Below are 20,375 nucleotides of genomic sequence, written 5' to 3' on the forward strand. Positions count from 1 at the left end.
ATAACGTGCGCACACGTGTCAAGTAATACAATGTTATTACCACAAGTGCAAATAGTAAATAATGACATATTGTTGTACACTCAAGTGACAGATACAGTAGCACAAATACAATGAGCCATTAAAAATGAGGATAAAAAGAGAGAAACCCTAAGACAATACAGAGTGTATGTCTAGAGCCTCAAGTGTGGAATGTCTGATTAGCCAAGTGCCTACCTTGTGTGTTTGATAGCCAATGATGGCCAGTCTATTTCATTAACAGTGCTGCTGATTGTAGGGCTACAAAGAATCACTCTAGACATACTTGGCTGATCAACTGCTACAACTCAGACTAACATTCTGCGTGCATCATTCAAACAGAGCCGTGAATGACAGTAGATTTGTCTAGTCGTGTCTGCGGACACACGCAACACTCACGAATGCGATCAGTTTTGTCACCAACGAGGAAACGGCACCTCGCCCACATGCACATCACACAGCAGATACCCCACCATTGCTGCCCATTGCCTTTCAACGACCTCGCCAAATTGATTAACAACTTAGCAACTCTCTAGACATGAATCGCTCTTTCTTTTCTCGATAACAATTGTGAAAGCTTAGACCGTCAACTTTCGACTAGAGTCGGTGACTCTCAGGCGTCTCTCGAGTGCGAAACAATGCTCCTCCTCTTTGGCGTCACCAAGAGCACGTGAAGACGCATCACCATCACACCATCGAGCTCGCAACCGCAAACAGAACGGCCACTCTATTTGTCACACTCGTCGACGTCGCGAGCGGGACCAAAGATACCTACAAAGCGACGTCGCTCGCTGTGTGAGACTAGAACGAGTGTGTTTGTACTAATAAATCGTGTGCTGTGTGCTCGTCTGGAGATCGAGCGACGCGATGAGATATTCATTTGTCGTTCTTCCTGTATGCTTACTGTTTGTATCGATCACCCATGGAGTCTACCGTTGTGGTAAGGCGAGGACGAGCTTAAAAAAGATAACAACGTTTGCGCGATGGTTGTTTAACTTAATTTTTTTAGGTAGAGGACCCCACCAACTTGCATTAAGTTCAGAGTCGTTTACTGTCTATCAAAGGCGGCACTGGATTGTTGCTATTGGTCATAACAACAGTGCAAATGCCATGAACGTTCTACACTGGATATTGAATCCGGCAACCACCCAGATTTCTGAAGAAGAATTGGCAAAAATTGCTAACGCCCAGAGCAAACTCATTAATATTGCGAGACAAACCAGGCAACTGAGAGTGAACGTTACGCAGAAGCTTGATGGTTTGAACGTCGCATTTCAACTTGAGCACTCCAACGGCAATAACGCTAATATTACGCATGAACGGAGTCCCTGGGTTACCGTGAAGCTTGGAGGTAAGCGTAACACAGTGGCTGAAGTATAAATTTGACTGTCTGTCTGTCTGTCTGTCTGTCTGCCTGTCTGTCTGTCTGTCTGTCTGTCTGTCTGTCTGTCTGTCTGTCTACCTGCCTGCCTGCCTGCCTGCCTGCCTGCCTGCCTGCATGCCTGCCTGCATGCATGCCTGCATGCCTTTCTGTCTGTCTGTCTGTCTGTCTGTCTGTATGTCTGCCTGCATGCCTGCCTACCTACATGCCTATCTGTCTGCCTGTCTAAATGCTTGTGTGTGTGTGTGTGTGTGTGTGTGTGTGTGTGTGTGTGTGTGTGTGTGTGTGTGTGTGTGTGTGTGTGTGTGTTTGTGTGTGTGTAACGTGTGTGTGTATGTGTGTGTGTGTGTGTGTGTGTGTGTGTGTGTGTGTGTGTGTGTGTGTGTGTGTGACGTACTGCGCGTGTGATAACTTCTTTTGCTTAAACGTAGCTGATCCAGAAATAGTCTTAAACAAGAGTAAAGCAACTACAAACAACAGTGAAGTAAACTTCAAAATATGTGGAAACGTTAGTGGCATCCCTCCTCCTGCTGTTACAATCATCTCTCCTTTATCAAACAACACAATAATTCCAGAATCTCTGTACGTAAAAAATGGCAACTGCTGGACGTTTAACAATTCTATCAGACAACTTGGGCACAAATTTATAATGATTGCAAGCAACTGCCTGTCTAGCGCAAGCACACCATTTCTTATCGAAGGTGGGCACACACACACACACACACACAAACACACACACACACACACACACACACACACACACACACACACACACAAACACACCTATCATTAATAATCCAATTCTTCTTTATAGTAAAGCCTACAATTCATATAAATATCCAAAAGTCAAATGGATGTTTCTATCAAGGCTGTAAAGAACCAGTCCTGGTAGGCTATGTTCATCAAAACATTGCAATTCCAATCACAATCAGTGAATTTCCCTCTTCAATGATCACATGGACAAAATTCAAAGACGAAAACAAGGAAAACGTGGAACTCAAGAATCTAGTCATACAAAGAAATCATACTCACATGATTCTAAAAGATACTAAAAGCAGTAATTCTGGTTGGTATCGAGTAAAGGCAAACAACACTTATGAAACTAGTGAAAGGACATTTCAGTTGGTAATAATAGAGGACAAGAATTTAGTAGTTAAGTGTGACTCTGCAAATTTCACAAAGAAAATCTGTGCTCTTCAAGAGAGCTTGAACTCAAACAACCTATTCTCTAATGTCCCATACAATTTGCCTCATTCGACTACACCTACAGATGAATGGATGATACTGAAAGGAAACACTCAGCAAGTTCATGAGAAAGTCTCGCCCACTTCCAATTTTCAAAATGTTACAGAAAGCAACCCGGCAGCTAAACTTCCAACAGGCAATGCATATAGTTGGAGGCATAAATTGCTACTAAAATAAATTCTGTTGTTATTACAGAGATGACAGCGGGTACAGCAAAATCTGGTAATTCTAACATCGATAGAGGTTTGCATCACGTGATCTAATGATATGTAGCAAGAGATTGTCAATGTCTTCACATAGATATACCAATTTGGCTTATTGGTGCTGCCTGTTCGGTGTTTGGAATTATGGCAATCTGTATCATTGTACTGTCTTGTCATCTTGTCAAACAAAGTCAGACATCAAATCTTACTAATTCGAGCAATTACGAAAAACGGTATATTTTGGTAGGAGCACGGAAGATTGCCTCAATGAAAGATGCAGTCAAAGCTCAACCAAAGTAATGGCAGCCAGATAAGCAACACACACCATACGTTACTCTCACACACATACAAGCACACAATCACCACAACAACAACCATAACAATGACAACAACAACAACGACAACAACAACAACATGCAATCACTTATGCAAATAAACAAGAACCATGCACACATGTATTCTTTCATCTACAGCAGATTACATTCATGCTTATATGCCTACAACCTAAACAAACATGTACATGTAGCCAGAGTCTGGTATACTGTTATGGACAAGCTGATTAACATCACATGCACAGTTTGTCCATGCAGTGAAAACACTCTAATTTAACAAATACAAACTACACACATACAAATTCCAACCAGGTAGCCACATACACTTCAATCCATGTCAAATTTACCAATTATAACGTCTTTCCTAGATGGGCAAATGAGAATTTCATGGTAGAAGAAACCAACCCTGCTCTAGAACAAATTCCACCCCAAATTCCTAAAAGTCAAACGTCACCTCCCTCGTGTGAGAAACGAATCGAAAGACAAATACGCAAGGGACGCAAAGTAAGATTTACTGCAGGAGAAGCCATGAGCCAAAGACAATGTCCAACGTACAGCAAACTATGGCCAACAAACAGCAGCCCAAAGAGCCCCATGGCACCAAAAAAAACAACCAACGAGCCACAGGTATTAACAAACCCTGCCCAAATAATAAGATTTACAGCCCCTAATTCCATTTTGTTGCTTACAGTATGATACAATCTGTGAAGCGTCATCTAGTAATAAATTTAAAATAAATTTGGAGCACATCGACACCCCAGAGAGGAACTCCGAGTATCCAGAACTAGAGTTTGTCTACACAACACTCTAGTGTGAAAAGAATCAAGGTACTTGACAAAATCTTACAGCTAGCATGCATGTAACTTTCGATTAAAAATTGTAGCAGAGCTAGCAGCGATACCTTCCTTGATATTGATTTATAGTTAAATTTGATGTATTGAATAGACTGTTGTAGCAACTGTTAAACTCTGAATTTAGTAGCTATACAAGCTTTAGTATCTACAGATTAGAGTAATAGATGTACTCTGAGCTGCTTTAATGCGCACACTTGTACTGTGACCCAATATAAATTAAATTCCATTATCTAAATTCTAAAATCTGACCAAATTCAAATGCCAGTATTTCGTGCTGCAGCTCTTTGGTTGTACATGTTTTCCCACATCCTTTCCACAACTATACTAAATTAATTAAGCACCTATTTGCAAGGACTCAACAAGCTGTGTCGTCGTCCTCTTTCCACATTGAACAAATCTCACACTATTGAAACACACGTACTACACAATGCCTACAAGTAGTAGAGGCCTCATGGATGGGCCTTAACCCCAGTTCTAGTAACCACAGTCTTCTAGATAACTGACCAGATGTAAGTCAATCATAAAATTACCCAAGCTATAACCCCAGCGGATGACCTCTCCGTTTTTGAAAGTGTGGCAACGCCAATAAATGTAAATCTAACCTCAACTGGACTAACAATATTCAAGATCAAGACTCGGGAATCACAACTCAGGACTGATGCAATGCTAACGGAAGAGCCAAGTGAAAGTTGCTAATTATAATAATCCTTCTGTCTAAAGCCTGGCTTACACCTCACTCTCAACCAGGTCCCGACAAGCTGGAAAGAACGATTAATATCAGAAGCGACACCGAGGCTGTAAGTGTTTGTGGTCAGAAATGGGACGAGCGCCATACAGTTCTCTTTCAGCTTCCAAAGTAATCAGACTATCATTTGATTGATCACACCGCATTCACGCATGGACGGCAACTTGACACATCAGTGACACTCTTGGCATCGATCAATAGTGGGAGTCAACAGACAACAAGCAAATGATGTCGCAGGAAGTCACAAGCCGCTATCGCGACAAGTCTTATTGCTAGCTTTGCATTCAATGACCAACTCAAGCAACTGCTTCCTATAACATTCCTTCTCTCTCACTCTCTGACGTTGCTAATCCACGCCGATCAAACCGAGTGTACATGAACTCCATGCCAATGCCAATTATTAGCATTGTCTGCTTTCTCATCTTGAGAGCTGCTATAGCAGCTCAATCTAACTACAAATGCGGTGAGTATCCAACGGAAAATAAGTGTACAAAATAAAGTGATCAATCTAAACTATGAATTTAACTTGAAGGCTGCGGTCCTCACTTTGTCAACCCCACCAGTCCCGGCTATACAGTCTATCAACTGCTGCATAATAAAGTCACTCTAGTTCTCAATCCTGAGCTACAATTCGAACGCCAGAGCGCAGGCTTCGAAGTAGGCTCGTCCGGACTGAGCAGAAGTGACATCAATAATCTCATCAATAACAATACCATTCTACCACAGGAAAGAAGTGTGACCATACATCTGGAAAAGAGGAGCTACGGAGGACTGAAGACCAGATGGGGGACAGTGACATGTGGAAAAGTGGTGCACGGAAGCTTCATCATTGTCAATGTCGGCGGTAAAAGGCTATCAACTAGTGAGATTTTGATTGCATTGTTTACTGCTTAGAACCTCCCATCATTCGTCTGGTACCCGTGCAAGCGTGTAAGAAAGTGGTGTCGGTCTGTGGTCACGTGACGGGAACGCCAGCTGCTCATGTGGTCATCAAGATCAATAACAAGAAGAGATCTCAGTTGATTACTCTTAGCCATGGCTCATTTTGTAGCAACGTACGTCCAAGGGCTGATAGCTTCACATTGTCGGTTGTTGCCACTAACTGCTTTGGCCAAGTAACTATGGCAGTAGTTGTCACACAAGGTAATATATACATATATATATATATATATATATATATATATATATATATATATATATATATATATATATATATATATATATATATAACTTACAAACTGCTTTGGCCAAGTAACTATGGCAGTAGTTGTCACACAAGGTAATATATACATATATATATATATATATATATATATATATAACTTACAACAAGGCAGAAAGAGACAGTTTATATATTATGTCTTCACCTGATAGTAACAGTGTCTACTTTAACTGACAGATCAACTCGGTTCCTGCCTAACTACCAACTTCTCAAATACTCATATCAATAAAAACGTTACAAATTGTTTTAAATACGACAATCTCAGAGGACAAGGTCCGCCTGTAACTTGTGGAACACCCTCGACAACAACAACAACGCAGCAACAGACAATCAAGCAATCAGCAAAGATAACACAGCAATTCAAAACAGAACAGCCCATGCATTTTGCCACTGAAAGATCTGCGATCTTAACCACCAAAAGTAAATCTGAAGTATTTCCACCCGAAACAGAGCACACCACTAAAGCAACTGACGTTACTCAAAAGTACTCTACCTCTCAGAAGAGTGCACAGACTGTTAAACCACAGTCGACTCCAACTTCGACAAACACACAGCAGACTCAACATTCCACAAATGCTCCAAATGTGTTGGATTGTCCTGACAGGTCTCAAATGCCTAAACAAGACAAAGACGACAATCAGTATCCTAAAGGTTGATTAATGCGTTTTCAAACTTAATTGCAAATGCACTTTAATATTGTTTTGTTATTAAGAATTGATCATCGCTCTTGATGCTACTGTAGGAGGTATCTTGGTGACAGGAGTAATTTTAATACTGTTATGTTTGCACAAACGAAATCGAAGAGGTAGGAAAGTATGAAGTAGGAACGAGTTTGAAGTTGTTTGATTGTAATTTAGATTGTTGTGCAGAGTGTAGAAATGATGAAAATCAACATAGCAGTTCAGAGATGAGGTGGGCATGCAGACACGTACAATACATGCAAACACGTGCAAAGGCAGCAAATGTACAAAAATATTTACAAAGACCACAAAATCATGAATGCACAAACACAAGAAGCATGCACACAAGCACACACACAGACACAGACACACACACACACACACACACACACACACACACACACACACACACACACACACACACACGCACACACACACACACACACACACACACAAACAACAAGCAACATAAACATAAACAAATGCATGCAAACATAAACAAAAGGACACGTGACACTGTCTTTGTTTCACTTGTTCTATTTCAATTTAATTAATTATCTATTTACTCTATTTGCTTTATTGTAAAAGAACAAAAACGCCCAGCGATCCAGCAAGAGATTTGTCCAAACCAGAACCCGATCTGTTTTCAGAAGACTACAACTCCGAGTCAACTGGCTTTCATTCAGAGGAAGAACACACAAAATCAACACGCATTTAGCCACCCAGGCTAGACTAAATTAAACTTTGTAAAATCTTTCTTACCGTAACAATAGTTATTTAGGTAATTAATTAATTCATTGACTGTCTATGAATTCTCACACGCACTATTTTTAAAGGGCGCATGACTCCAACTAAACTGTCTTTGTTAGATTTGTTTAGTGTTTGATACTATTGTTAGCTTCAAAATTGGTTGATTCAAAATAGCAAAATTAGTTTTGTGTGAGTATGAAATTTTTGCCATTAGTTATAATGGACACACACACACACACACACACACACACACACACACACACACACACACACACACACACACACAAACACACACACACACACACACACACACACACACACACACACACACACACACACACACACACACACACACACACACACACACACACACACACACACACACGGAGTCGCATCCATTTTAACTTTTGATTCTTGTGTCGGAATTCAAATTCCTCAACAACAAACAACGTCTTATTGAAATAAAACTTATAAAAGAAGCATCTAAGAGCCAGCTTCAGCGACTTACAAGCCAGCTGAGTCTTTACTATATAGTTATTATATTTTCTCAATAACAAATTATCTTGATTTTCGCCAGAAACTTCACGTTTCTCAACAAGTAAACACGCTCTAGTAAAACAGAATCAAACCAGTTTTGGTGCCACAGCGCGAGCAGCTCACGGGATCCATTCAACACGTGTATAGCATAGAAAAGCGTGTTGTGTTGCATGGAATAGTGTCACTCTAGGAGACTATAACAAAAGTACAACAACGTACAATGTACTAAAAGCTCAAAGACACAAGATAACAGTAAAACCTGTCTTTCTAATTGTGAAAGTTCTTAGCACATTTGGGCGTGAAAATTGTTTGCACGGTCACAAAAACTACGGACGGTCGACACCAAATGCTGGCAAGCACAATCTCAATAGTTCTAAGCTCTCAATGTAAATCAGCTTCATGTCCAACAGCCACATTGCTATCGCAGTGTCGAGTACACGACACCGTTTCCACCTGCTGTCAACACACTATCCTATCTGCGGGCTCGCGTCACGGAATAAGGTTTGCGCACGTACGGCGTGGGTTGAAGTGATAACGATAAACCACTTCCATGTGAATCCACCATATCTTGTCTAATTCCATTCAGTGCGCAAGGTACCTAATGTGTTCGAATCGACCATCTCATCTACAAGTCACTACGCATTCTGGCTCATCAATTTAAGATCAAAGCGGACTAGAAACAACCACAATCTGGACGACCTATGACCACATTGCCAAGTTCGACTTGACACTTTTGCTGTAACCAATTTCAAACGATCCGTCTGACCATCTTTTCATAGATGATGAGTAAGCTTAGTTGCAAGAACGGAAGTTGACCTAGGTCACAAGACAATCAGGCCACCACAGATTGCGCGTTGTGAAGATAGATAAATAGCGACGGTCATAACTCTCATGTGACTACTCACTGAGCTTCATTGATCACAGAGCAGTCGGTGGAGCGGTTGGTGACGGGCGTAGGACATTATTGTACCAACTGGATTGAATGCTCGTTGCACTGCTGCCATGAGACCCGCTCAGATCACATGTGCGATGGTTGCCAGTGTTCTCATGATGATCGAGTCCAATGACAAGCATTTTAGATGTGGTACTGTTGATCATGTTATTAATTACTTTGAATCGGTCAACTGTGTGTGATCAGATCGCTGTGGTACAGGTTATGGCCCTCACAACTACAGTGTCCACTCTCCTGGGTTTGCTGTCTATCAGCTGGTAGGACAACGTGTGAATATCTCACTAATTGACAAGAACAACAGCTCTGTGCGCATCAGCTGGAACATCCTGGCGGGGAAGTCTCCGTTAACGAACACAGAATTGCGAATGCATCTTGACAATAGAATCGTTATAAGAAAACGAAACAGTCTGACTATTAGTCTAGTAACAAAACAATTGGATGGAATTATATTTATTGGTAAATCTAGAATTGACACAAAACAGCAGCACGGAAAGAGGGTATTTATAAACGTTGGAGGTACGAAAAGTGTGTTTGTGTGTGCGTGTGTGTGTGTGTGTGTGTGTGTGTGTGTGTGTGTGTGTGTGTGTGTGTGTGCGTGTGTGTGTGTGTGTGTGTGTGGTCTTGTTTTAAAATTAATAATATTGTTTTAGACCCTCCCTCTTTTCACATGACAACTATTCAAACTTGTCAATATAACACAACAATTTGTTTCATTTTTACTGGAATTCCCACACCAACAACCAGCTACCAACCAACAAGTGGCAAGACTTCGTATTCTTTAGAGCCACACATAGAATCGCCATGGCAATGCACTACTCTGAATCGCACGCCATCTGCAAACAACTCGACTCTTGTGGTTCACCTGAACAACTGCCTTGGTAAGGCTAATGCTACAATCACCGTCCCTTCGAGTAAGACCACCTATCAATGGCTTATTATATATTAATTTGCATTTACAACAATTTTTACTAAACAGATAGCAGTGAGTTATCTTCCAGTTGCGTCATAACACGTTGTTCTGCATCAGATCTAAAGACTTCTCGATGCTCTAAACTGGTCAAAGTGGTAAAAACGGTTTACTCTACTTTGCCACCATGGACAACTACTTCTGATTCTCCAACTCTCATTACAAGCCCAACACAATCGTCTATAATTTTATCAAGCGACCAAAACAAAGAGGTTACCAAGCATACAAAGTTTCTTTCCACTGATACTGTAAATACTTCAAATTCGAGCAAGAGCAGCAGCATTTATGAAGTGTCTACTACTGTCTCTACTACTGCTGTTACTGTTGATGCTGGAAATCAATTCACTCCTAGCACTACTCATCGCACAACAAAAGATCAAAGAAATACAACCACAGATGACAAATTGAGAACAATCAGTTTTAGTGAACGATCGGCAGTGCCAAGCTTACATACCGTTGATGCTACAAATCGATTCACTCCTAGCACTCCTCATTGGATAACAAAAGATGAAAGAAATACGACTACAGATAACAAATTAAGGGTGATCAGTTTTAGTGAACAATCGGCTGTGCCAAGAGACCATTCTGAGCCTACAGAAAGCTCTTCACTATTTGCAGGTTTTATGCTACTCATGAAACGTTTACAACATTTTTCCATAATCAGCTTACATTATTCTATTTTCTACAGGATTGCCTCTAGTTGTTCTCATTGCAGCTGGGTGTGGTATCCTTTTTATTATTACTAGTTCTTGCTTGATTATCATTATTTGTTACAAAACAAAAACAGGTATATTTCAATTAGATTCAATTTGAGTCATTTTATGAGCAAAATTTGTTGTAGCCAAGAAAAAGTGCAAAGATCCTTCTCATAAAGAAGACATTGCTAAAAAGTAAATATTTCAAACGTTTTAGTGATATTATGTTTTAAACATTTTTTGTGATTGCAGAGAAACTAGCATTCCAGCCGAATCTCTTGGAGACGAAACGTTACACAGCAGCCCTCACAGCAAATCAATTTATGAAAATATTACAGTGGCCATGAGATCAGAGTTATGTGGTAAGTATCTTGTAAACTGACCACCAAAATACAGTAAATCATCAACGTCTGATAATCATTCAATGTAGAGCCTTCAAATTCAGACCCTCACAAAAACCAGGATAACGAATCAGTAGAAGACCTTGGTATTGCTTACGATTTTGTCAGAACAAAGGAGGAACAAAATCAGAGATGCTCTACAAAACAGAAGTATAGCAATGTGCCAGTACTCTACGCTGCAGTAGATATGTCAAAAAGAACTAGCTGGCAAGAATGCACTCAACACTCAAGATATCAGGTTTGGCTGTCGTAATTTATATTAATTTATGAAATGCAAATATAATATTTTGTATAGACTTTAGATGAGTGCTTAGAGTTGAAATCAATAAGAACAGAAATGGTAGGCAAATCCTTGCCGTCAGACACTTACTTCTCACATGAGGCCAATACTACGTCAGTCAGCAGCCACATCTATGAGAGACCCATCTTAGATACAGAGCCCGAGTATGAGTTCAACTTTCCTCAAGAATCAAGTTGTGTCACTGACTACACAAATTTATCGCTCGAAAAACCAACAAAATCGCAAGGCTGTGACAATACAAAATCATTTAGTAAACGCAACGTAGCAACAGTCAGTATAGATGATGAACTTGACAAGATGGTAAAACCTGTAGACCTCAAGGTCACCTTAAGCAACTCTTATTTCTTAAGTAATATTGTAAATGTATAATTATAAATTTATAGCAAGAAGACTACTATGTTTGTGAAGAAGAAAGAGAAACAGAAGTTGATGATAATGAAGAAACCGAAGCTGAAAGTGGTTATGAACTTCCAACATGGAAAGGATCTACTGCATTTTCAAATATTGGCAATAGAAAGGAGACCATAATGACAGACGTATAAACCAACTTAGAAAGCACTAGTCTATAAATGGAGTTAAGTCATAAACGTCATTAGTCAAATATACTACTTAATTGGATTTAGATAATAAATTTATTAGAAGTCACGTGATCGTGTCCTCATAAAAATGTGTACATTGCGTACCACTTAACAGCAACATCTACCAAATTAGGTTAAAAAAATTATCGATAAACTGAAAAGGTAAGGCAAAGTTACAACTTACTTCTATGTTTGTATTTTATTCAGTATTAATTAGACAGAAATTTATATTCATTTCTCTATACAAGTAAATCATAGTTGCCTTGAATGCTTGATCGTTTACTAAAACTTATCAAATACCTGTTGTTTATTAGATTTCCTAGTAAAAATTAATTTAAACAAACTGCATTGGTGTGAGTAAAAGCCTCTGAGAGAGGCAATTTCCATCCAGTCATGAATTAGGTATGACATATCATTGGAAAAGTCTTGTGTCAGTCAGTGTAGAAGAATATAAACAATATCACCGTCTGTCTACTACTCCTTTCTACACTACAAACGGAAGAACAACAGTAAACCAGTGTCACTGACACAAGGAGTGTCAATGACACAAGGAGATAACAGATTGTTGTTCTAGTGTGTATGAATTTGGATTTGCATACCATGCAGCATCGAATGTCGTCTGAAATTCAACTAAAGCTGCTCATCGGTCTCTCGAATCGCAGAACTCTGACCTAAAAGACACACTGTTAGTAAACTTCAATTTAGATTTTTTAGTTATTGGATTTCTCTGCAAAAATAAAAATTTCTTAGTTGCTTTTGTGAAGACTTTGTGTTTGATTTTTCTTACCTTCGACGAATAGTAGACATCCTGCCAATACTTTTAGTTATCGTTCCAGAGAAGGTTTTGTCCTTCGTACTGCAGCGACTCCCGTATGCGGTAACATTGACTCCCGTATGCGATAACGTTGACTCCCGTATACGGTAACATTGACTCCCGTATGCGATATCATCGACTCCCGTATTCGATACCATTGATTCCCGTATGCGACACAAAGATTTTGTAAACAGATCAATTCCACTGATTCAAATACTTTACGCGTTATTTATAATACGACAATTTCTAACGTCTCGAGATAGCCATGCAACCTTACGAGACGTCTCTCTGTACCTTAGACTTCCATCTAGAATAATATATCCAGTACTAGACTATGGCTAAGCTGCTAGACTGAATTGTAATTTTTATGATAGATTTCTGGATGTGCAATTTTTCCAATTCTACTCTACGTCGATAGTTGAGCCTATATGTGCGTGGGAGCGTGTACATGCAAAGACGCGTTCGTGTTGAGAAGCCCGCTAGTTAGTTTCTTTTCCCACGTATACGTCAATGTCACTCTCAATACACTCTCGTGTCAGTTGATTTTCAACAGCTGGTCGTTATATGCAACTGTTGCAGATCACTTAGTGTCTAATTGTTATTTGCGACACATTCGTCACGCGAATTCTGAGGAGGAGTGGACACGCCCTATCAGACCACGATCATTGTATCAAAGTCATCTTTGACCAGCCGTTTGAAGCTAGTTAGTGTATTGTGTAGACAAATCTACATCACTTTTAACGTGGATTACAATCAAGAAACTGGTAATTGTGTCTTGCAAGAAGGGAGTCCCGGCTGTAGATGATCGATAATGAAACGATTCTACGTGCTCGTTGGTTGTCTCATTCTCAGTGTTGCAATCGAATGTGTACTTACTGAAAAATCATACAAATGTGGTAAAGCACTTGTTTTCTGCTCGCTGATTTAAGATTGTTAACTTTCTCATAGCTGATGTGTTTCTCATAGGACAAGGACCCCATTTCTACAATCCTCTCTCTTCAGAATATAATATTTATCAGCTAGTAGGACAGCCTGTAATTGTGCATATAGATCCATTGATCTTTGAAAACACATCGTTCAATTACGAATGGGGCGCTTATCCAGGATCTTCGACTTTAAATAATACAATTATTAGACAGTTGCGCAGTAATCGTACACTTGAAATAACAAACTCAACGTTGTATTTACTTCTTAACAACTCGCGATACGACGGAATTGAGATTTCTGCTTCTTCTGTAAATATAAACAGAACTGCTATAGTGGGACATGGAAAAGATCTACCCATCAACATTGGCAGTAAGAATTACCGTTACCTTTCAGACATCTATTAACTGCAACTATATCAATTTAGATCACCCTGTTATTAATTTTACAAACGTAACCGTTTGTAAAACACAAATTTCTGTCTGTGTTGATGCCATTGGTACTCCACAACCTTCTACTACAATAGAAATGATGATAAGCAACAATGAAGTGGTGACACTGGATAAACCTTGTGCTTCATTTAACACGTCTGACAGTGCAACAAACGTTACATTTTTGATAACTATATCTAATTGTTTTAAAAATTCTACTGCTTCAATCCATCTTATAACAAGTGAGTTACTAAGGTAGTCTTGATATCTAAATATATTTTATAAGTGTCATGTATGTAGATGCTTCAACTGCTGTGTCTTCTTGCACGAACAAAATTTGTTCACCAACTGACTTTGAAGATTCTGAAATGAAATGCATTTTATATTTAACAAGTACCACTCAGTCAGTTAACTCTACAAGTGCCAGTGTGTACAGGTAAGACTACATGTAAAAATGTTGAACACATCTAATTGCAATTAATATTTAGCCAATTTTAGAAACATTTAATTGTAGTTTTATACATATTTTAATACACGTATGTCTATTAACTGGCTGGTTACTAAGTATGTTGTAGTTGGTTTATTCATCACTTACTACACTTACTGTAGACACATGATAAAATGGAACATAATTTTTAATACTTTGTGTAGCTAACGTTCTTGTAGCGCCCAACATTCATCAATCTTTAATGATTCTTAATAAGACAATTTTATGTCTAGAAATATTTCTTAGTAATTTATTTGTTTCAATTAGCTCTGATTTGGTCACTCGAGATCTATCTGCTACGACTTCGTCTACCGATGCTGCGGATTACATACAAACAACAGATCCAAGAATAACCGATCGACTAAAAGCAACTTTAACTACAACAAATCTACAAGCTACAACTCGAATAATGAAAGATTATCAGACCAAACGCATAACTATACAAGATAATCAATTAACAACTTTAGCTACAACAGATCAACCAATAACAAGCGCAACTACAACAGATCAACAAACGGAGAGTCCGCCTGCTGCGGGTCGGCGAGCAACAAGATCAACTACAACAATTCAACAGACATTAAGCATAAGTACATCAGATCAGAAAACAGCAAGTCCAACTGTAGATGAAACTCAAACAAGTTTGACAAAAATAGATCAACAAACAGTAAGTCCAAATGCAACGCCTCAACAAAAGACAATCTCAGCTACAACCTATCAACAGCCAACAAGTACAATTGCAACAACAACAAATCAACAAACATCAAGGTCAACTACAGATAAGAAGCAAACTGGTTGGACAAAAATAAACCAACAAACAGTAAATTTAACAGCAACAACCGCAACAACAACAACAACAGATCAACAAGGAACAATCTTAACTACAACCTATCAACAGCCAACAAGTCCCATTACAGCAGATCAACAAACAAAAATTTTAAGTACAGCCAATCAGCAAATAACAAGTAGAATAGTAGCCAACCTACATATAACAATTTCAACAACAACATCTCATCATACAACAATTGCAAGTACAGGAAGCACACAAATGGCAATTTTAAATACAGCGAATCAACATATATCTACAACTGATCAACAAATCAGCATAGAAGGTCGACAAACAACAAATCCAACTACAACTAAACATCCCACTCCAAAACAAGAAGATTCTACCTCTCAAGGTTTTAACATAGTGTCACCTTAATTGTCAATGCAGTGTGACTAATTGTGTATTGTATATTTTTACAGGATTTCCTGCATTCGTCGTTGCAATTGTAGTGATTATTGTACTATTAGTGGTTGCTACAATTTTCATTGGAATCATTTTTTACAAACGTCGGAAAGGTAGCTATAAATTTGAGCTACTTTAATTAATTAAAGATAATATAAGTGACTAATTTCTATGCAGCTAAAAAAGCAAGGGCACTGCTTCAAGAGCTATACCTAAGAAGGTAAACAATTGCGTATTCAAATCTGCCGTCTAGAGCGCGCGCGCACGCACACACACACACACACACACACACACACACACACACACACGCACGCACGTACGCATGCACGCACGCACACAACCAAAAACACCCACGGGGATACATATAGAGTAATTAATAAAACATTTGATTAGCAAAATTGTTTTTTCTGTATCTTTAATAACTGAATTAATTATAGTAACAGATTACCATAAAAAGATTAGATTTGTTAGTGCTAACATTTTAAATACAAACGTTTTGCTGCTTACTTATTTTTAATCTGGGAAATAATATACATACGTCAGATTTGGATGTACTTGGAGTACAGACCGTCTGCTAAAACTTAATTAATTAATTAGTCAATTAATAAATTAGTTATTGTAGTTTTAGTTTAACCAATTTCTGTTTAGTACCAATGCCATGGAGTTAACCTATGAACCACCCCATGACAAAGACGACATCTCAATCGGCTCATTGGAAACTTTGCCATCGAAGGCAGACCCCACCGACAACAACTCCCTATGGAACTCTTCACTGGACATCCCAGCTAAACAACTCAAAACGTTTCCTGTTATCTACTCAATTCCTAACAAAAGAGCAAAGTCAAAGATGAATTCCCTAGACTCGGACAGCCCGAATATTACGATACCTCTTGCCTATCTAGACAACAATTCAGCACTAAAGGTGGTGTTGTCTTCTATATTCAGTCTATTTACAAACTAATTTTGAACGCACAATTTCAGGTTACACATTTAGACGAAGTTCTGCAACTAGACGCAGAGATGTCAAGAAATGCAACAAATCATAATCCTGGACCAAATTATGCCAATACGTCTGATCTTGTCAACGCTGCGAAACGACTATCACAGTCCTCACTATCACAGTCATCGCTATCTCAGTCTTCACTGTCACAATCTGACGCGACACCGTGGAAGAAGACGGAAGTGAGTGATATTAACAGTACGACTTTCATTGAATGACGAACAGTTATGATCTGTTTGTGTTTCTGCTGCTGTTGACTACAGCAGCTACGTCATTGATTGACAGTGGTAATGTGTTAGGAAGATGCAATGCTAGAATGCTAAGCTTCCTACATGATGTGCAAAAAATTTGAAATAAAATTTACCGATATTCCGAAAACTGATCACTGCATATATTGATATAGTTAAATGAGAGAACGGCTGTGATTTGTGTCTGTGTCTGTGTCTTTGTGTGTGTGTGTGTGTGTGTGTGTGTGTGTGTGTGTGTGTGTGTGTGTGTGCGCGTGTGTGTTTATGTGAGCGCGTGTGTGTGTGAGAGTGTGTGTGTGTGTGTGTGTGTGTGTGTGTGTGTGTGTGTGTGTGTGTGTGTGTGTGTGTGTGTTTGTATGTTCTTCCAATAACAAAGCATGTCCCTTCTTCAAGATAATTGGGATCTGCTAGCCTCGTCCCCAGACTCTGTCGCGCTAGTCTTGTCCGGTGCCCGTATTAAAATTCCAGGCGCGAGAGAGTCTGGGATCATCCCGCCTACTTCCTGCCATATCTCCTTTCTAAATGCTCACTAAGTGTCACCCCCAACGTCATCAACTGTCACCCCAAACGTTATCAAGTGTCCCGTAACTTCAAAATCAGATTAGCGTTAGTCTAATCCAATAAACGTATCACAGTGGATGCTATGACCATTGTTTGGTGTTTGTGGCATATCCAGCACTTGCAGACAACTGAAGCATGTTGAAAAGGTAAGACTATGGAGTGTTGGTGACGGGTGTCGTGTAGGCTTGTAGCCTGAGATCTACAAGTGGCGGATCCGGAGTGATGACCTTCTACGTAGTTCACACGCGGCCATTAGCGTTTGTGCACAGACTAGACTCTGTAGCAAAAAGCGCGCAATGGCAAGGGAAGGGGTTGATCTTGACATGAAACTACCGTCTACCCTTCAAGTATGAAAACAAATACATCTTTTCGCGAAAGAGTAGCCCTGGAAGCTTCAAGTTGACCCTCCAGACGGTAGTTTCATGTCAAGATCAACCCCTTCCCTTGCCATTGCGCGCTTTTTGCTACAGAGTCTAGTCTGTGCGCAAACGCTAATGGCCGCGTGTGAACTAGCTAGAAAGTCATCACTCCGCCAATTGTAAATCTCAGACTACAAGTCTACACGACACCCGTCACCAACACTCCATAGACTTACCTTTTCAACATGCTTCAGTTGTCTGCAAGTGCTGGATATGCCACAAACACCAAACAATGGTCATAGCATCTACTGTGATACGTTTATTGGATTAGACTAACGCTAATCTGATTTTGAATTTACGGGACACTTGATGACGTTCGGGGTGACAGTTGATGACGTTGGGGGTGACACTTAGTGAGCATTTAGAAAGGAGATATGGCAGGAAGTAGGCGGGATGATCTCAGACTCTCTCGCGCCTGGAATTTTAATACGGGCACCGGACAAGACTAGCGCGAGAGAGTCTGAGGACGAGGCTAGGATCTGCTACCGTTGCATGTCGTGCAGATGGCATGAAAGACACTGACAGTTCTACCTTCTCCGAAAATGTAGAAGTGAAGATAGGAGTATTTGGAAAGCCAGCGCTAGTTGTCGTTTGAGAGCATTGGCAAAGTGTGGCAAAATTAATTAATTAGTCAAGGGGCGATTGCGAAAAGAAAAAAGAAAGCACCTCAAGTGAGCACCCCGTGTACGTAATGGTCGATTCTCGACGTTTATCAGCGTATGCAATGCGCTAACGGTTGAAGAGCGCCGCTATAGTTACGAGCCAATATCTACTTGGCGCTCACGCATGCTCCGAGCAGATTAATTAAATGGTTACTTGAAGAAAAAGCCAATACATGGATGCACTGCATGCGTACGTACAGTAAGTTTAGAGGTTCAGTAGAATGAATGCGTGCTGATTATGACACGTTTGTTGTCACGCGGAAGTAGGAGTGAACCTACTAGTCAGGCCATCTGCGGGTACAGGACAAAAGAATTTTGTTGAGTGAATTGATAAAAGATACTGAATCTTTGTGTGAGCGAATTCGCATCATCTCTTGTCAGAGAGAATTCGCTGCGTTTCCTGAGAAAACAAAGCTGGTTACTAACACAGTATGAGTAAATCTCACATAGTCTGTCTGTTTCTTGGAGTAATCATCAAGTATGCAAGTACTGAACAAGAATACGTGTGTGGTAAATCAATGTTGTTCCAACTGCTTTGACACCATACGGTTTTTATAGTAATATTTCTTGTAGGTAAGGGACCTCACAACTATGGTCTCGATTCTCCAGAATTTGCGATCTACCAGCTTAAAGGCAATAGCATTGATGTAACTATACCTCAGGCAACCAACCAATCAACGATTAGTAGTACTTGGTGGACTATTTATAAAGGAAATTCTACATTGAAAGTAGAAACAATTATAATGCTGCGTCTCAGTGGAAACATTAAAACAATCAAGTCGAATCTTAGTGTATTTCTCGAAAATTCGAGTTTAAACGGAATTCAAATCGATGCCGTTCAGGCTATAAACAACAAGAACAAACAAGGCAATCGTGTTACCATTAAAATTGGCGGTAAGCAACACTGCACTGATTTATGTTTTCGTACAAATATTGTATGTTAAAATTTTAGAATTTCCTACTGTTTCCTCGCCACAGATAACCATTTGCGACAACAAAATTTCTGTATGCGTCAACATTACTGGCACTCCGGCTCCCTCGACTACCATGAACATTACAAACATTTTTATACCCTACACTAGACAAACTACAAATCACACACAACTTTGTTATACATTTAACAAACCTACTGTAAACACTTCTATATCAGTCTTCGTCACTGCTTCCAATTGTTTTGGATCTTCGTATGTAATTGTTAATCTCAATACTAAGAATGGTGAGTTACTAAACAATATTTTAATTAAACTAAATTATAAATCTGTTGGCTATTTGATGTAGGCAATTCAATTATTTATCATTGCAATAGTACATTTTGGAAATGCTCACGGATCATTGGACATTCTCTTTCTTACTGTCCAGTAGCTACCAAATTGAGACCTGAGCATCAGGCTAGTACAGCAAGTGCTAGCTCTTACAGGTAAGATTAATTAGTGTCAAGAGATTTGCTGGACTTATTCAGTCAATTTTAATTAACTAAATTTGATATAAAATGATCTTGCATCAGTGGCATATACGCAGGGTCACTCACAGCGGTGTTGCTGAAGTAGCTTATGCGTCCGTTTTTATGACGTCATCAATTGTTTAATAACATAAACTATTATAATAAATAATGTTATTTAGTTAAATTAAAACGATTTTAAACAGTGTAACAATGCAGAGTAAAATATTAACACTTAAACGTCACAATTTTGTTAAGCTATTTAATTATCTATGAGCTGTGAAAACATTTTGGCCATACGACGA

The 20,375-nt window shown here is 39.3% G+C and overlaps 4 protein-coding genes and 2 long non-coding RNA genes across 8 annotated transcripts; 5 read left to right on the top strand and 1 right to left on the bottom strand.

Annotated features, from left to right (window-relative positions):
* The first annotated feature begins 740 nt into the window (after positions 1 to 740).
* LOC134176818 (uncharacterized) lies at positions 741 to 4,228 on the top strand. 2 transcript variants are annotated; one of them, XM_062643477.1, is made up of 9 exons: positions 741 to 955; positions 1,025 to 1,366; positions 1,828 to 2,097; positions 2,211 to 2,777; positions 2,837 to 2,884; positions 2,942 to 3,034; positions 3,092 to 3,140; positions 3,545 to 3,803; positions 3,868 to 4,228. In XM_062643477.1, the coding sequence occupies exons 1-9, from the start codon at positions 883 to 885 to the stop codon at positions 3,985 to 3,987; spliced, it is 1,821 nt and encodes a 606-aa protein (XP_062499461.1). In that variant the 5' UTR covers positions 741 to 882; the 3' UTR covers positions 3,988 to 4,228. The 2 variants fall into 2 exon arrangements, with proteins under 2 accessions (XP_062499461.1, XP_062499462.1); XM_062643478.1 differs by having other exon boundaries at positions 878 to 955; positions 1,029 to 1,366.
* An 850-nt stretch (positions 4,229 to 5,078) lies between these two features.
* On the top strand, positions 5,079 to 7,622 carry LOC134177054 (uncharacterized). Its single transcript, XM_062643757.1, has 7 exons — positions 5,079 to 5,238; positions 5,308 to 5,619; positions 5,670 to 5,918; positions 6,175 to 6,648; positions 6,710 to 6,802; positions 6,867 to 6,909; positions 7,266 to 7,622. Exons 1-7 carry the CDS (start codon positions 5,151 to 5,153, stop codon positions 7,393 to 7,395), a joined length of 1,389 nt encoding a protein of 462 aa, XP_062499741.1. The 5' UTR covers positions 5,079 to 5,150; the 3' UTR covers positions 7,396 to 7,622.
* LOC134177055 (uncharacterized) lies at positions 6,478 to 12,722 on the bottom strand. The gene is made up of 3 exons (XR_009969429.1): positions 12,646 to 12,722; positions 12,458 to 12,529; positions 6,478 to 6,612 (listed from the first exon to the last, which is right to left on the bottom strand). It is a non-coding gene; the product is annotated as an uncharacterized LOC134177055 (long non-coding RNA).
* LOC134177516 (uncharacterized) lies at positions 8,556 to 9,426 on the top strand. Its single transcript, XR_009969530.1, has 3 exons — positions 8,556 to 8,681; positions 8,744 to 9,048; positions 9,118 to 9,426. It is a non-coding gene; the product is annotated as an uncharacterized LOC134177516 (long non-coding RNA).
* On the top strand, positions 9,544 to 11,925 carry LOC134176902 (uncharacterized). 2 transcript variants are annotated; one of them, XM_062643582.1, is made up of 6 exons: positions 9,544 to 10,670; positions 10,725 to 10,773; positions 10,831 to 10,940; positions 11,009 to 11,217; positions 11,275 to 11,601; positions 11,664 to 11,925. In XM_062643582.1, exons 3-6 carry the CDS (start codon positions 10,922 to 10,924, stop codon positions 11,820 to 11,822), a joined length of 714 nt encoding a protein of 237 aa, XP_062499566.1. In that variant the 5' UTR covers positions 9,544 to 10,670; positions 10,725 to 10,773; positions 10,831 to 10,921; the 3' UTR covers positions 11,823 to 11,925. The 2 variants fall into 2 exon arrangements, with proteins under 2 accessions (XP_062499566.1, XP_062499565.1); XM_062643581.1 differs by having other exon boundaries at positions 9,544 to 10,773.
* A 604-nt stretch (positions 12,723 to 13,326) lies between the features above and the next one.
* Positions 13,327 to 16,960, top strand: LOC134177662 (mucin-22-like). The gene is made up of 9 exons (XM_062644437.1): positions 13,327 to 13,375; positions 13,455 to 13,568; positions 13,639 to 14,269; positions 14,328 to 14,463; positions 14,782 to 15,692; positions 15,760 to 15,855; positions 15,920 to 15,962; positions 16,391 to 16,664; positions 16,724 to 16,960. Exons 3-9 carry the CDS (start codon positions 13,939 to 13,941, stop codon positions 16,958 to 16,960), a joined length of 2,028 nt encoding a protein of 675 aa, XP_062500421.1. The 5' UTR covers positions 13,327 to 13,375; positions 13,455 to 13,568; positions 13,639 to 13,938.
* Positions 16,961 to 20,375: the final 3,415 nt, after the last annotated feature.

Source organism: Corticium candelabrum, chromosome 3 (assembly GCF_963422355.1).
Source record: "Corticium candelabrum chromosome 3, ooCorCand1.1, whole genome shotgun sequence".
NCBI lineage: Eukaryota > Metazoa > Porifera > Homoscleromorpha > Homosclerophorida > Plakinidae > Corticium > Corticium candelabrum.

Excerpts from the sequence above, each read along its gene's own strand:
- LOC134177054 (XM_062643757.1), top strand. The coding sequence starts at position 5,151 with ATGAACTCCATGCCAATGCCAATTATTAGCATTGTCTGCTTTCTCATC. Across the intron at positions 5,919-6,174 it reads GGCAGTAGTTGTCACACAAG|ATCAACTCGGTTCCTGCCTA; the intron begins GTAATATATACA and ends TTTAACTGACAG. Across the intron at positions 6,649-6,709 it reads CGACAATCAGTATCCTAAAG|AATTGATCATCGCTCTTGAT; the intron begins GTTGATTAATGC and ends TTTGTTATTAAG.
- LOC134176902 (XM_062643581.1), top strand. Across the intron at positions 11,218-11,274 it reads CTCAACACTCAAGATATCAG|ACTTTAGATGAGTGCTTAGA; the intron begins GTTTGGCTGTCG and ends TATTTTGTATAG. Across the intron at positions 11,602-11,663 it reads TAAAACCTGTAGACCTCAAG|CAAGAAGACTACTATGTTTG; the intron begins GTCACCTTAAGC and ends ATAAATTTATAG.
- LOC134177662 (XM_062644437.1), top strand. The coding sequence starts at position 13,939 with ATGGAAAAGATCTACCCATCAACATTGGCAGTAAGAATTACCGTTACC. Across the intron at positions 14,270-14,327 it reads TTCAATCCATCTTATAACAA|ATGCTTCAACTGCTGTGTCT; the intron begins GTGAGTTACTAA and ends TCATGTATGTAG. Across the intron at positions 15,856-15,919 it reads TTTTTACAAACGTCGGAAAG|CTAAAAAAGCAAGGGCACTG; the intron begins GTAGCTATAAAT and ends ATTTCTATGCAG.
- LOC134176818 (XM_062643477.1), top strand. The coding sequence starts at position 883 with ATGAGATATTCATTTGTCGTTCTTCCTGTATGCTTACTGTTTGTATCG. Across the intron at positions 956-1,024 it reads CCATGGAGTCTACCGTTGTG|GTAGAGGACCCCACCAACTT; the intron begins GTAAGGCGAGGA and ends TAATTTTTTTAG. Across the intron at positions 2,098-2,210 it reads CACACCATTTCTTATCGAAG|TAAAGCCTACAATTCATATA; the intron begins GTGGGCACACAC and ends TCTTCTTTATAG.